The sequence below is a fragment of the Rhinolophus ferrumequinum genome, chromosome 11 (genome assembly GCF_004115265.2).
Source record: "Rhinolophus ferrumequinum isolate MPI-CBG mRhiFer1 chromosome 11, mRhiFer1_v1.p, whole genome shotgun sequence".
NCBI lineage: Eukaryota > Metazoa > Chordata > Mammalia > Chiroptera > Rhinolophidae > Rhinolophus > Rhinolophus ferrumequinum.
The window spans coordinates 47,921,669-47,936,799 of NC_046294.1; the positions used below are offsets into that span (position 1 = coordinate 47,921,669).

Genomic DNA, 15,131 nt, shown 5'->3' on the forward strand with positions numbered 1-15,131 from the left:
CCAGGTCCTCTAGCTTACTTCCTCCACCTCTGCTACTGACGTCTTAGTTCCAACCATCACCTCCCATCATCGTCTCTCACCTGGACCTACACGTGGCTTTCAACCAGTCTTCCTGCTTCCAGCGTGGCTCTCTATCGATCTTTTCTCCACGGAGCAACCAGTGATCTTCTAAAATTATAGATCTAGACCATGTCACCGTGTCCCTCCCTCTCTCATTCGAAGTCTTAACGTTCTTCAATGGTAGCCCACTGCTCTTAGGAAAAACAAGAATCATGAACATGACGTACAGACCCAGTGTGGTGTGGTCCTCGCTTAACTCTCCATTTCATACCACTTTCCCCCTTGCTTTCCAGAGTCCATACTGGCTTCTCTCCATTCCTCGACTTCACATCTTTTCTCGACTCAGAGCCTTCCACCGACTGTTCCCTCTAACTGAACGTTCTTCCACCTTTCTCTTCATCCTTCAGAGTTCACTTCAATCTCACATACTCAGATGCTTCCCTTATTGATACATACCCCAACCTCCACCCCTCACATACTCAAGGTTAGATTCCCAAGGGTCCTGTACGTCACTTTTTAAAAAAGTTGTATCAAGGTGTGTGTAATTCACACACCATACAATCCACCCATTCAAAGTGTACAACTCAATTGTTTTTAGTACATACAGTTGTGCAACCCTGACGACTAACTCCTGTACATTTCTATCACCCCAAAAAGAAACCGGGGACCCATCAGCTGTCCCTCCCAACCCCAGCCTCTCGGGTCCTTGTCACCACCAACCTACTTTCTGTCTCTATGGATTTCTCTACCTTGATATTTTATATAAATAGAATCATAGATGTGGTCCTTTGTAACAGAACTTCATTCCTTTATATTGATGAACAATATTCCACTGAATGGCTAACTATATTTTTATTTAGCATCAGTTAATGGACTATGAGGTTGTTTCCCTCTTTGGGCTACATCACGTAGAAGTACATTCATGTACATGTTTTCATTTCTCTGAGGTATATACCTACGAGTAGGCTTGCTGGGTCATCAGGTAACTGTGTCTAACATCTTGAGGGAATGCCAACTGATTTCTAAAGCAGCCGCACCATTTCACATCCCCACCAGTATATATGAGGGTTTCAATTTCCCCACATCCTCATGACACTTGATTACCTGTCTTCCTGATTATAACATCCTAATGGGGATGAAGTGGTATCTCATTGTGGTTTTGAATAGCATTTCCCTAATGACTAATGATGTTAAGAATCTTTTTCATGTGCTTATTCATCATCTGAGTATCTCCTTCGGAAAAATGTCTATTCAGATCCTTTGTCCATTTTTAAATTGGGTTCTTTTTTATTGTTGAGTTTTAAGAATTCTTTATATATTGTAGATACAAATCTCTTGTTAGATATTATGACTTCCAAATATTTTCTCCCATTCTGTGGCAGAGACTTTTCACCCTCTTTAAAGTGTCCTTTGAACACAAAAGTTTTTAATTTTGATTAAGTCCAATTTATTTGTTTTTTTCCTTTGGTTTCTTGTACTTCTGGTGCCACATCTAAGAAGTCTTTGCCTAACTCAAGGTCACTAAGATCTACTATGTTTTCTTCTAAGAGTTTTATAGTTTTAGCTCTTACATTTAGGTCTATAATCCATTTGGAGTTAACTTTTGTGTATGAGTGAGGTAGGACTCCAACCGTATTTTTTGCATATGGGTAGTCAGTTGTCCCAGCACCATTGTTGGAAGACAAATTGAACTCACTTTGAAGTCCTAATTATAATTACATAGTCACCTGGCTCCCAGTTAGACTTTACGTACCAAGTGGGCAGAGGCTGTACCACTGCACCTCCAGCACCAGCCCAAGGCCTAGCTCCTAATAAGCTCCTCATATATATTGGCTGAGTGAAGTCCTAATTTTATTATTAATCATAAACACTCGACAGTTCTGTGCATTATTGGTATTATCATCTTCCGTGTTACTTAGGCTCACAGAAGTTAGGCAGTGTGCACCTGGTTTTGCTGGTTCTGTTTCTGACTAGCCTCCCTCTTCACCTGGGGAAGGGGTAGTGGGCTCCTCCAGGGCAGGAACTTCTCCTTCCTCGTTGCGTAGCCACCAACAGAAAATCAGCTCAAGGCTAGGCAGAGAGGACAGGCTGGACAGACGATCACTGTGGGACAAACGGACCAGGCCCTTACCTATCTCCAGGCCCTTCTAGCCTCAGACTGGGACCCAGCAACGCTGAACACTATGTAATTGCCCCTCCCACCACAGACCCTAGGCTGCTTTTTTCTTGGTGCTACCACTCACGCTGTCCCGTTTGCCTAGAATGCCCTCCCCTTTCATCTGCTAAGCCCGACTGGTATTTTAAAACTTTAATTGGGTGCCATGTCTTCTAGAACACTCCCTAGTCCCCCAAGTTGGTGAGGGGCACGTTCTGGGCTCCTGTCTCTGAGCACTGTCTTCCACAGACGCCACCTTGGGTAGGAATCACACCTAGTCAGGTGTCCCCTGTGCCAAGCATAGGACCCAGCATGACAGGTGCTCAGGAAATTTTTGTCCAATGAACAAATGAATCCAGGAGAGAAAGGGCAGGCAGTCTGAAGTCCAGGTTTTAGACCAGGCTTCCTTCATTAGAGAATGTTTAGGCTGATGAACAACTGAGTTAAGCACTCCGAAGAGGGCCCCAGCTCCCCCCTGGGAGAAGGGAAATGGGGAGGGGTGTTGTCTTTCACTCAAGTTTGCTCTAAGGGAAACGTGATCTCCACTGGAGAACAGGAGGCCTCACTCCTCCTCGCCCTGACAGCTCCTCATGCGGCTCAGCCGGAGCCTGGACAGATGTGCCTTGTCTGCCCTGCGCCCTGGTTTCGGGTGAGTGGTTCCTGAACCCAGAAGCCAGGCTGGGCTTTGGATTGGGCCCAGGCATGGGGCCACCTGCTCGTGCTGCTGACAGGTAGACAGGCGAGGCAGGATGGGTCTCCCCTCCTGAAGAGGTGAACACACTAATAAAGTTTAAGTGCCATGGGGAGAGGGAAGGAAATAGATGCCACACAGGGAGAAAGGAGAGAAGGAAGAGAAGTGGAAGGGACCCAGCCTCCCTCTGATACAGGCCATGGAAGTACAGAAATAAGACTGTGGACTGCCCGCTTCGTGCTTGCTGCAAAGTCAGTAAAAAGTAACTTTCCCCAAGTTCTGCTGTGCTGGAGAACAGAGGAAGAGATGCAGGGAGCCAGACTGTGTCCCTGTCCTGGGGAGGAATACAGTCTGGTGGATGAAGATGAAGTCTAGCCCCCAACTTTCTTAATGAAAAGAACAGGGCGTGGCAGGGGGCAAGTCCGACCCTGCACCTTTAGCCCAGCAGGTCCAAACCACAGTTAGTTACCAATGCCACATAAAGCAGGTCAACAGTGCCCACACATCAGGGCGTGTCCAGAGCTTTGCGCTCGATCACCTCATACTCTGTTGGATTCCTGACCTCTTCCTGATTCGGGCAGCATGTGAACCTTGCTGGTTTTCCTGTTGATGTTCAGCCCTGCTTCTCTCACCTGACCTCCAACTTTGCTCCTGGATAAGGATTCCTGTCCTTCCACAGGCTGGCACAGCCCTCCCTGGATGACACTCATACCCTCCCAGACCAGAAGGGAGGAGCAGCAGGGCACAGGAAGGGGCGATCACACCCAGTGCGGAGGAGTCAGGAAGGCGTCACAAGGGACGCAGCACTGGCGCTGAGCCTGGGAGGCTGGGAGGACTGAAGCAGGTGAGGAGCAGAGCCGAGGGTGGCATGCGTGGAGCCCCCAGGACCTGCAGATTCCAGAGTGCCCTTCGCGAGGTGAATGAAGCACCTCCCCTCTGAGAAGGAGAGCTCAGCCTGCTGCCCTGGACTCTCCCAAGGCTGTGGGGCTGCGGAGGATAGGCGGACATCAAGGTGGAGACACACACAGCGCAGAGCCCGAGGGTGGGGGAAACGGGGAGAGGGCAATATTACTTGCCAGGTCTGAGTTTTATTCCAAATACTGATACCACAGATCATACTGATCATACACATGGTGACCCAACCATGTGTAAATTATGGGTAAGTTACTATTATTATTTTTTTGAGAATGGGACTCCATCCTGCTATAGGCAGGTCTGTTGGGCAAAGCTAAGGGCTAGGACACGCAGAGGAAGAAATTCAGAGCAGCATGAAGCACCTACGCAGAGTCTAGGGCGCAGAAAGGCTGAATGAGGACCTACTATAGGAATTCAAGCAGGTTTCCTTCCAGCAAGGACGGTCAGACTCTCCCCACCGCAGCTCTAGGCCTAGCTCTGTTAGGAGGAAGAACTGTAATTGGTAGGTTTCATGTCTGTTTCCTTGAAACCAGAGCCAAGACTACAGGTATCCCTCCCTCTGGTGCCTAGCAGGGCCACTCATTCATTCAGAAGCAAGAACTGTTTTGGGTGAGAAGGAGGAAGGATCTCCTTCAGGCCTTCGTTACCTTAAATTTGTCTTTACTGAAATAGCCTCTCGACAGATCTGCCTTCCGCCTTTCCCCAATTTAGCTCATCCTTCACCTTCTGAATGACCCTAACGGGGCAATTTCACTGCTCAAAAACCTCTCACGTCTCCGCAATGCTCTGAAGAACTCCTCAGTGTGGGCATTCCAGAACCCGCACATTGCAGCTTCTCCCAAATCACCTTCTATTTCCGCGCACCCTGCAACTCTGCACAAGGGCCACCTCGGCAGCAGCGACATGACACGGGCCCGGCAGCCAGCATCTTCTGCCCCTGCCTCTGCTCAGCCTGTTCCCTGCTCATTGCTTCTGGGACAGCAGCGGGGAGGCTGCCATGCTGATGGGCACGGTCTGTGACTGGTTCATCTCTGACTCCCTCACAAGGGGTGAAGGGAGATTCTGACTGAGTCATCATGCCCGAGAGAGATGGGACAGAGGAGGCAGGGAAACAGCAGGCTAGAAACCGGGAACACACACGTGAAAGCCTCTGCAGACCCTGGCCACGCAGACAAGAATGAATGAGTCACACACACACTAACAATTCCATCATTTTCTCTATTCTTTGGGCAGGTTTTTAACTGCTATTAGAAAAACGTGTATTTGAAAGAGCTAAAATAATCAACACATGGGGGGGCTAATGGAACAGGCTAAACTCAGCGTCTCTGGGTGATAGAAAGGGCGACTCACAGCACTGCCACTCTGCAAATGTACCGCCTACAAGGGTTAGCAGAGGAGAGCAGCAGCCTGGCAGCCCTTAGCCGTTACCAACAGGTGATTCCAGGGTCAGCAAAGGCCTCCGAGGACAGGGCCCAGCCAGTCTCACCCCCTCACTCCCTCGTACTGCAGCAGAGGGAAGTGAGGCACGTGCTTCTGGGGGCATGAAGATGCCACGCACAGCCTGTGGTTATGAATGGCTCTTATAACAACAAGCTGACATCTGCGCTGGGTTTTTAAGATGCATCATCGCATGTTTATTAAACTATTGCTCTATCATATTTATTAGGCTACGAAACAACTCCCAGCCCATACTTCCAAAAGTGGTTTATTAAAAACTAAGCCTTGAACATTAATACTCAAAAGCACCCTTGAGAATCAATAATAACGCTGCAGATAAAATGAAAGGGAATCAAAGCAGTAAGTCTTGGTGGGGGCTGCAGCTGCCTCTCAACACTTTCTTGTACGTTTAGGCAGCTGGAGTGGGGAAGAGCACCAAGGGTGTGCGGACTGGGTGCAGGCCAGCCACCCCAAAGCCCCGACTTATCTACAATGTGGGTGGGGTAGCAGGGCTAGAGGAATGTCCTGTGGCCTTCTAGCTCTCTACAACAGGCCAAAAAGGGTCAAGATGAGGACTAGTGGGGGCCCCTGGTTTCACCAAGAACAAAACCTCTGCCCCTAACCAATATCCCATACTGATGCCCTATGCTGGCCCCGTCTGAGCACCCATCCTGCCCCTGGCACCAGGCTGGGTCCCGACTGAGTCCTGCCCCTGCCCAAAAACAAGTCTTAGATCCAACCAGCCAGTAGTCATAAGGGGCCCAGCTGAGCCCGGGAGAAATGAGGAACGCAGTCAGCCCCTGGGCAGGAGCCCAGCATGGGCACTCCGGGCCTGCAGGCAGGTCCTTCCAGCCCCCCCAGACCTGGCAGAAAGGTCTCTTCCAGCTCCCTCCCAAATCCCTAAGCCTCTCCATGGGTGCCCACTTGTACCCCATCCAGGCAACAAGCAAAGAAACAAGAACAAACTGGAAGATTCAGTGACGAACCCACAGGATGTGGAGGGGACTCCAAACCATGCCCCGTGAAGGAAAAAGCAGTGGAAGGATCCAGAGGTGTCTGGGGGCAAAAAGAGAAAAGGTGAAAAGGTGACACAGGGCTCACCAAGGGAGCCCAGGCGACTCTGACTACGGGGCTCAGTTGCCAGCTTAGTGTGAGGATTTCCTCCAAGGCAGTCATCACCAGAGAAAGGCGCTCACCCACTCAGCCCCTCCTGGGGGGACAGCAAGGCCTGGGGCTTGACACTCACCTGCTGACTTCCTGGACATTGTTGGCGCGAGCAGCTTCCATCAGGGCTGCATCTGAAGAGAGACGGGGCACTGGTCAGATCCCTGGCCAGGACGACCCCTCAGGCAGCTTAGAGGGCCCAGTAAGACGGCAGAGGTGGAGGCACTTCAGAAACATGGACTTTAACAAGGGAAACGATGCCAAGATGCAGGCGTACCCTGGAGATCTTGTGGGTTCGGTGCCAGAGCACAATAGTGAGAATCGCAATAAAATGAGCCCTAATCTTTTTGCTGGTGGAGGGTCTTGCCTTCAATATGTAAACACAACATTTGTGCAGCACAATAAAGTGATGTGCAATAAAACGAGGTACGCCTGTTAAGTGAAGAGAAGGCTACACCCCCTGCCGACCTGGTACCCCCTGTTAATGAGTCCTCCCCATCTTCCTATGATGGAGCCCAGACTCTGAACTCTCACCACGCAGGTGATCCCGGCAAAGCGCTAGCACCACGTGTTGCCGATGGTGAATGCTGTGTGTAAACTCCTTCACTCTCCATTAGCTATAAAGCTGTGTGTGTTTTACATGACTGCCGTTGTTATTCGTCACTCCTCTACCTAGCCCCCCTTTCTCCCCCAATTCCTTTCTCAGCCTACTTTTGAATCTTGACGTCACAGGTCACAAGCCCAGACAGGACAGGGAGGAGCAGGCAGGGGTGTGGACCACTCTGAGAGAGAGAGAGAGCCAGGACCAGGAGTCCAAAGACTTGGCTCCGACACCGCCCGCCCTACTTACCAAGGGCTGCAGCAGCCCCTTTTCCTCTCAATCCCAGCTTCCATGACTATAATGTAGTGGCAACAATCCTTGCCCTGACAGGCTCTCAAGAATACTGAGGAGATGAAATGATGGCGTAAAAATCTGCAAACTCCCCAGTGCCAAGCCCAGCGCAGCGAGACACAAAATAGAGGGTTCGCATCCCTCAGGAATCACCTAGCAGAAACACTAAGCCTGGCTTGCCCTGCAGGCTGTTGGCACCACCTTGTGGCCACAAAGAAAAACTGCCCGACTCAGAAATCTCAAAAGACAACAGGAAAAGCACAATTTTTTTCAAATACAGTACCACCTCCGTTTTCGAACGTCTCCATTGACGAACACTTCGGTTTATGAACGCCGTAAATTTTATGGATCTATGGTATCATTAGATAGTAAAATTCATGCTAAATTGCTATTTTAGGGGTTGATTTTAAAGGTCTAAACGGTTTAATCCATTTTGCATTACTTTCTATGGGGAAACCGCGCCTCAGTTTTCAAACGTTTCAGAACTCGAACGGTCTTCCAGAACGGATTACGTTCGAAAACCGAGGTACCACTGTAGTTAATACCAAGTGCTCACGGAGCCCTGTGTGCCCAGCCTGGTTCAGAGCTCCCCTATTGACCCCTGGACAGACTCATGCCCTGCTTTGCCTCAGAGAGTTCTCAGTCCAGCCAAGAGACTCATCCAGTGAAACATGAGAAGAAGCATGAGCAGGTTAGAAAGAAAGGATCTGGAGATAGACCTGGGCTCCCATCCCAGACCTGCCACTTATTTGCTGCATGACCTGGCCAACCCATCTAACCACCTCAGCCTCAGTTTCCTTAGCAGTATAATAGGGATAAGACCGCCACCTTATCAAGCATATGCAAACCAGTTCTGTGAGTCAAACATGAATGCCTTCACCCCACTTTCCGGCCAGGGCCAGGTCCTTCCTGGTTATCTTCCCCCAATTGTTCTCCACGCACGCACCCAGGCAGCGCCCCGCTGGAAGGGGAACAAGCATTCCTCCGAGATCCCTGTATCCACTGTTGCCTCTTTCTGCAAAAGGAAGTGGCTTCTTCAAGGTCACAGAGGGAGCAAGAAATGAGTTTAGAACAGGGCCTACTGGCTCCTAAAGAGTACAATTTCTACCACACTGCACTGGGCCTGAGCTTACAACTCCAAATCAGGGGACAGGGTAGCTAGCAAGTCAGAAGGGTCAAAAATGGTCATGGTTTCAGTCATTATATATTTTGGTAAATAGACCCTAGTCCCCTTGCTGGGGTTCACCTGCCACAAAGGCCAGTCCAGAGCCCCCAAGAACCTCTAAGGCAAGACCTTGGATACCTCCCCGAATCCACCTAAATATACTGGCTCACGACATTCCCTGAGCTCATGAATTTTCCATGGCTCTTCACTGCCTCCAGGAGAAATTCCAAACCCTCCTGCTTGACATCCAGACGCCCCTCCATCTGCTCTCACCTAATCCCAAAGACCCCCTGTTCTCCAACCAGGCTGGCCACTCTGCCAGCCACTGCACACAGCGTGCTGGCCTGTGGCTCCCAGATCTTTGTTCCCTGAAGCCTTTGCTACTACGTTCCAGACACTACGATGGACAATGTGAAGGTTTAATTAAAGAAAGAAAAGATGCAGTCCCTGTTCTCAGGAAGGTCATAATGAGGCCTTTTCATCTCTTGTCTCATCCTTCAGAACTCAAGTTCAAATTCCCCATCAGGGAGTCTCCAATCTTCCAGGGTAGTTTTCCCGTTGGCTCTCTGATACCCCAACTACACACAGACCACTCAGCAGACCCACGGGCCTAACTGCCTGCACTGTCTTCTGCCTGCACGGTCCCCCTCTGTGTTGTTAGGAGTTCCAAAACTAGCCCCAAATCGGACACACACAAAATGCTGCAAGTTACAGAATCATAGCATGCCTAAGCTAGAAGAGCCCTTAGAGTCTCTATTTCAACATCCTTATTTTGTAGATAAGGAAACAGGGCCAGGGAGGGGAAGCAAGAGTTCAAAGTCAATGGGAGTCAGAAGTAACCAAAACGAGATCCCAGGTGCCCTTACTCCCAGCCCAACGCCTTTCCTTTACAGCTGCTGAATAAACAAATGTCAAGGCAATCCCCCTTCTTGTTCCAAAGTCTTAAAGCTTGGGATGCATGGACTCCATGAACACCATGCCTCATCTCCCCCCTTAAGGAACAACTGAGAACCTGAGTGGTTGGACTCATGGAAGCCAGAAATCTGGCTCTCTGCCCACTCTCCCAGTCCTTGCTCGGCTACATGCACCCAGGTGAGGTGCCAACCTGGGTCAACCAGTCTCCATAGTTGCTTTGGGTCTCTACAGAGACAACCTCTAGTCTTCCTTCTCCTGCCAATGGCCCCATATTGCAAAATCACTTCACGCCTGAGATCAGGCACAGCAAAACCCAGAGTCTGATGGACAGGCCCAGGAGGCTGAACTACAAGAGGAGTCAAAATAACAGCACTGTAAGAATAATGAGAAATTATCCTTCACTGTGTAAGTTGGGAAACTGAAGACAGAGAGCAAGGGATGAGCGGTGGCAAAGATGGGATTGAAACCAAGTCTTTTTTCCCTTTCTTAGGCCACCTTAGGGATAAACTTTTCTAAACCACCTAGCGGTTGCCCTTAAAACACACCGCAGTTTCCTGGACACCGCTTAGAAGAATGGGACCAGACAAAATATTAGAGCATAAAAGGACCATGCTCTAATTTTAGATATTTAGTCCAATGCTCCCATTGTACAGATGGACATAGTGATGCCCAAAGAGAAGCTGATTTATGATGGGAAAATTATACAACTCAGAGGCACTAAGCTCTACAGTGCAAACTCTACCTCTGTGACTAGATGATGTCTGGGTCCCTCCAGGATGAGATTCTGGTGTTCTAAATCTATAAGTAACTCCCACTCTCCAAAGATAGAGTCAGGACACTCCTCCCGCCTCTCCAGCCTCTCCCTCCTAGAACCCATGCTGTTCCGATAATCACCCTTGTTGGACGAGCTCTTGCTGTAACAGTGAACCACCAGAGCCGTGGCCAAGGCCCATATGCCCAGTCCGGCCCTGCTGGGGACCCCGTTACAGCTGTCGTGTCCTGGGCGTGTTTCTTCCAGGCTAGGAAGGTGTCCCCATGTGGCGGCTGCAAGGCACTGGGTCCCGGTGCGTCCTCCCTGGCGCCCCCTGGTGGCTGCCCCTCCTCGGGTGAGCAAGGCCAGCGATGTTCCAGGGCGCCCTCCGATGGTGGTCCTCAGCCACTGTGGCTCCCCGCAGCCCCCGATGGTCACACTCCGGCGGGAGGGACCTCCATGGCTCCGGAGCGATGGGGACCTGAGCAGCTGAAGGAGGAGCCGCGGCGCCAGCGCTGTTCTCCACAACACCAGGGATCCCAGCATCGTGACAGCTGCTTCGATAAGCCCCTGGTGCCGGCCCCAGTGCTGGACACGTTCAACATGGCTGCCGCGGCGCGTTCGAAGACGCCGCGAACGGGGTGGAATTTCGCACTACCTCACGGGAGTGGTAGTCCACAGCCCCAGAGCTTTCCGCAGCTGAAGAAAGAATAAACTACAATTCCCAGAAAACTGTGGAACTCGCGTCACAAAGACTGCCGCTTTACAGGAAGCCGGGGCATGTTGGGAAATGGAGTTCGGGCGGGGGCGTAGCAAGAAGGCAAATGACAAGGTGGGGCTGGCGATTAAGATGCTAATCCCTGATCAAGTTAAAACACGCGACTCAATTTCAGAATAGTGTAAATTAAACAGGGATCTTCTGCAGAGGCCTTTTATGAAACCTATTCTTATTTCTTTAAGACTATTTCTCTTTTAAGCCTGAGACAGTTTTTCACAACGATGTCTAGGGTAACTGGTGCACCTGAAATAGGAATTCCTTTTATTTTTCTACACAGACTTCCTTTCGGTTGAAAAACTAACTCCTGGTCTTGCTTTCTCACTTGTGTTATTTTCAAAGAGCTTCCCGTGGGCTGTCTCATCCTCATGGCAGCTGCGTGCGGGCAGCTGGGCAAGGACTCTTATGCCCATTCTCAGGGAAGGGAATCGAGGCTCAAAGGTGAAGCGATTTGTCAATAAATCAAATAAAGATCAAGTTTTCTGACTCTGAGTCCATAAACACCTGCACCCCTATCCCGCCTCCTCTTAATCCATAAGCAGGCAAAGGAGGAAGTCTTCTTCGTGCCAGTCCTTTCTCTTGTTCCTGCACTTTCTGTTAGGTCTCCGCTCAAACTTCACGTTGTCAGAGCCTTCCCTGACGTTTCTATTTACAATAGCAATCTCCCTGCCCCTATCCTTTTTATCCTGTCTAATTTTTCTTCACAGGACTTAACAGCTGACATACTAAAATATTTATTTGTTTTGTTTAGTGTCTTTCTCTAGTAGAACGTGAACCCTATGAGACAGGGCCTTTGTTTTTTCACTATGATGTGGCTAACAGACAGAATGATGTGTGGAACAAAAAGAGGTACTCAAGAAGTATTTAGTCAGTGAATAGATTACTCTCACCTTATTAGCGTGGGGGAATGAATATGAGTTTTAGAGTGCAGGCAGACCTAGATTTCAATTATGACTGTAATCTTGGACACATTTCTTTACCTGATTGTTAGTACCTACCTTCAAGGTGATTGCTTGCATTAAATGAGATAATATGTAGACCTGTATAAAGTAAGCTAATATGTAACCACCACTGTTCCTGGCTCACAGTAGGTCTTTGAAATGGCAGCTATCATATTCCCTACTCTAGTGATGCCTGGGATTCCCCACTTTAAACTTCTTGAAGGCAGGGATGGAGCTTCTCATTTCTTCATCCCTTCATAAGGCATTCATGAAATAGCAGTTGAATAAATGAATAAATATATTAAAATTACTCAATAGACAAAGCATTTCGAATCTTAAGAGATTCCCAGGATATCCTGTCTTTTTAGCTTTAGCCACTCTATTCACTATAACATATAACCTCCCTGTATTTTTAGAATACTTCTGACTCTCAATTTTAGGTTGGTCATAGCAGAAAAAGTGGTCTCTGAGCAGACACATTCCAAGGCCCTTCAGTTTACTTAGCACTGCATAATTTTCAAAGAACATACCTATTGATTCTCTCATTTGATTCTCACAAACAGTATCCATAAGGAGTACAAGGCAGGGTTGAATCAGTATCAGCATGTGGTAGGGAGTACTAAGAGGTTAAATGATCATGTCTGGCTGAGTGGGAAGTAGGAGGAGCACATGGGAATATCCATTAGCATCAGCCAAGCCTCAGAGTGAATTCTAGATCATCAATAACCAATTCAAAAACCTCCAGGTCACATTACTAACATTTTAAAAGATCTTCAACTCAGGATGACTTCCTTTTGGTCTGCTCAGAAAGCACGGATTTATATGAAGTTCCAATTACCCTACTTTTTGAAGCAGTTCTGGAAGTCCTTTTTCATGAGTGTCTTTACTTCATCCTCCATCATGACAATGCTCCATGTCACACATCACTTATGGCAATTTCTGTCAAATAAAATCATTATGGTGTGTCCTCATCCACCTTATTCTCCAGATCTGGCACCATGACGCTTCTGGCTCTTCCCCAAAGTCAAAATGACCATGAAAGGTAAAGGTTTTGAATCAATTCAGGACATCGAGGCAGCCACAACAATGCAACTAAAGACACTTATGAAAGAGGACTTCTACAACTGCTTCAGAAAGTGGCAAGAATGATGGTATAAGTGTTTTCGAAACAAGGGGGAGTACTTTGAGGGGGATTAATGGCAATGTGTCCTTTACTGTAATAATTTTTCTGTCTAAACATTCACTGTATCTTTTGATCATACCTCATATAGGCTTCTGAGAAAAACACTTCTCCTGAAAAATAAAACAACACCCATTTTGAAACAAGTAAGTAAATAGTAGGTAATGAGAGCTGAGTTTTTCACTCTTGGAGAAAGAAGTTATAAATAAGGAAAGAGAAAAAGCTAAAATGAACCTTGTGATATTGGATTAGAATTAGGGGGATCAGTATAAACTCATGGTTTTGAAATGTAGAGATATAAGTATATGTGGGTTAGGATATTCCATACATTACCTATTTCTGTCCCCTGAGAGAGTCTAGAAGCAATGACACCCTAAATACTGAATACACCTAGCATCTCTATCTAAATACTATTCTCCAATAAAAGGAGAAATGGCATTTTCAAGACTGGCGCAGGAAAAATACAAGATGAGCCAGGAATACCTTCTCTGCCAGAAAGGAAAGGCTCAAAACCAGATGCAGGCTTGTGAAAGAACACAGGAGCCAATGTGAAGAAGTTCCTAATGACCAAAGCTGGAACAATTAAACAAAAAATAATGATAGTAGAAGGTATGAACCTATACAGTAAAACAAATATCCATGAGGCCATACTAATATAACAATCTAATAGATAAATAGATAAATGGAGGAGGAGCAAGGAAAGAGACAGCTCTTCCTTACAGTAGAAATTGAATTAATAAACGTAGAAGGAAGAGGGAAATAGCCACTACCGCAAATACCACCGTAATAAATATGTCAGACAAGATCCACAGATGATGCTAAAATTAGTGGGTAAAAGCTTAAGGACAGACAGTATTTGTCTAGTCTCAGTATCTCCTATAAGATACCTATCAACTACAAAAAATTTATGGTGGAGAAACCAGGAAGACACCAACTTAACCAAGTGATCAAGGTAAATGTCACCAGTAATAAGACATGTAGACATCATGAATCCCATAATCCACTCTGGTTAACCCTCAGGAGTCAAAGATCTTTTAAAATATACGTAGCACTGTACCTAGGAGATAATGAATAGTGTCTGAGGACGTGGAATTCACTTCCTGCAGACCCTACTGGATACTGCCATACCACTGTCTCCATTCCCACTCTCCCACAGAGATGAACAATACTAGAAGCTAAATTGTATTGACTATTTGCTGTGTTCCATCCATTGTGCAAAATAACCAGCCTGCATCTGTTATTTATATAAATGCTCAGATAAGTCTCTCTTAGGTTTGCTGGGTGTGTTTTTTCATGTATCTTACACCAAAATAAATGCCCACTGAATCAAAAAATTTAAATGTGAAAAAAGAAACCATAAAAATGCTAGAAGAAAACATACAGTAATTTTTTAAAATACCTGGAGTAGGGGAGCTTTCTAGATGTGACACAAAACTCAGAACCCACAATAGAAAAGAATGATATATTTGACTCTACAAATAATAATTCTGATGGAAAAATACCATAAAAAGTGAAAAATACAAATGACAAATCTGGGAAAAAATACATTCACACTATGGTGATGAAAGGCTAAGTAGTACAGAAAACTCCTGTAAAATATGAAAAATACCTACAATACAAGAGATAAAGTAACAAGGGCAATGCCTCTGTGCACAGTAAAGAATGAGGTTCCCAGAGGATGAATTAGAAAAAGGGGCCCCCATGCAGTGTGCGTGGCTAGGCAAGGAATGTGCTGCCAGATTTCAGCTTCCGCTTCCACGAACTGCACGTCCAAACTCAGCGGCCTCAAACAAAGGACTTAGCCAAATAAGATCTCAAAATGGATTATAGACCAAAATTTAAAAGCCAAACTCTAAAACTTCTAAAAGAAAACAAAGAGAAAATCTTTGTGACTTTGAGTAAGGCAGAGATGTCTTAGATACAACACCAAAAACACAATCCATAAAAAAAAAAGAAGAAGAAATTGTACTTCGTAAAATTAAGAACTGTTGCTTTTCAAATTCACTGTTAAGAGAATGAAGGGACAAGCCACACAGACTGCGTCACTCAGGTATTTTAAGTAGGAAAAAAAAAATTGAGGCACAGAACAT

General features: G+C 47.0%; 1 protein-coding gene across 1 annotated transcript in view; it reads right to left on the reverse strand.

Annotated features, from left to right (window-relative positions):
* CLPB (caseinolytic mitochondrial matrix peptidase chaperone subunit B) overlaps nucleotides 1-10,691 on the reverse strand; it is a 132,369-nt gene extending 121,678 nt beyond the window's left edge. The window contains exons 1-2 of the mRNA XM_033121096.1: nucleotides 10,289-10,691; nucleotides 6,505-6,556 (exon numbers count right to left, since the gene is read on the reverse strand). Coding sequence (XP_032976987.1) covers nucleotides 6,505-6,556; nucleotides 10,289-10,691 — 455 coding nt within the window. The remainder of the gene's footprint in view (nucleotides 1-6,504; nucleotides 6,557-10,288) is intronic.
* Between the last annotated feature and the right edge of the window lie 4,440 nt (nucleotides 10,692-15,131).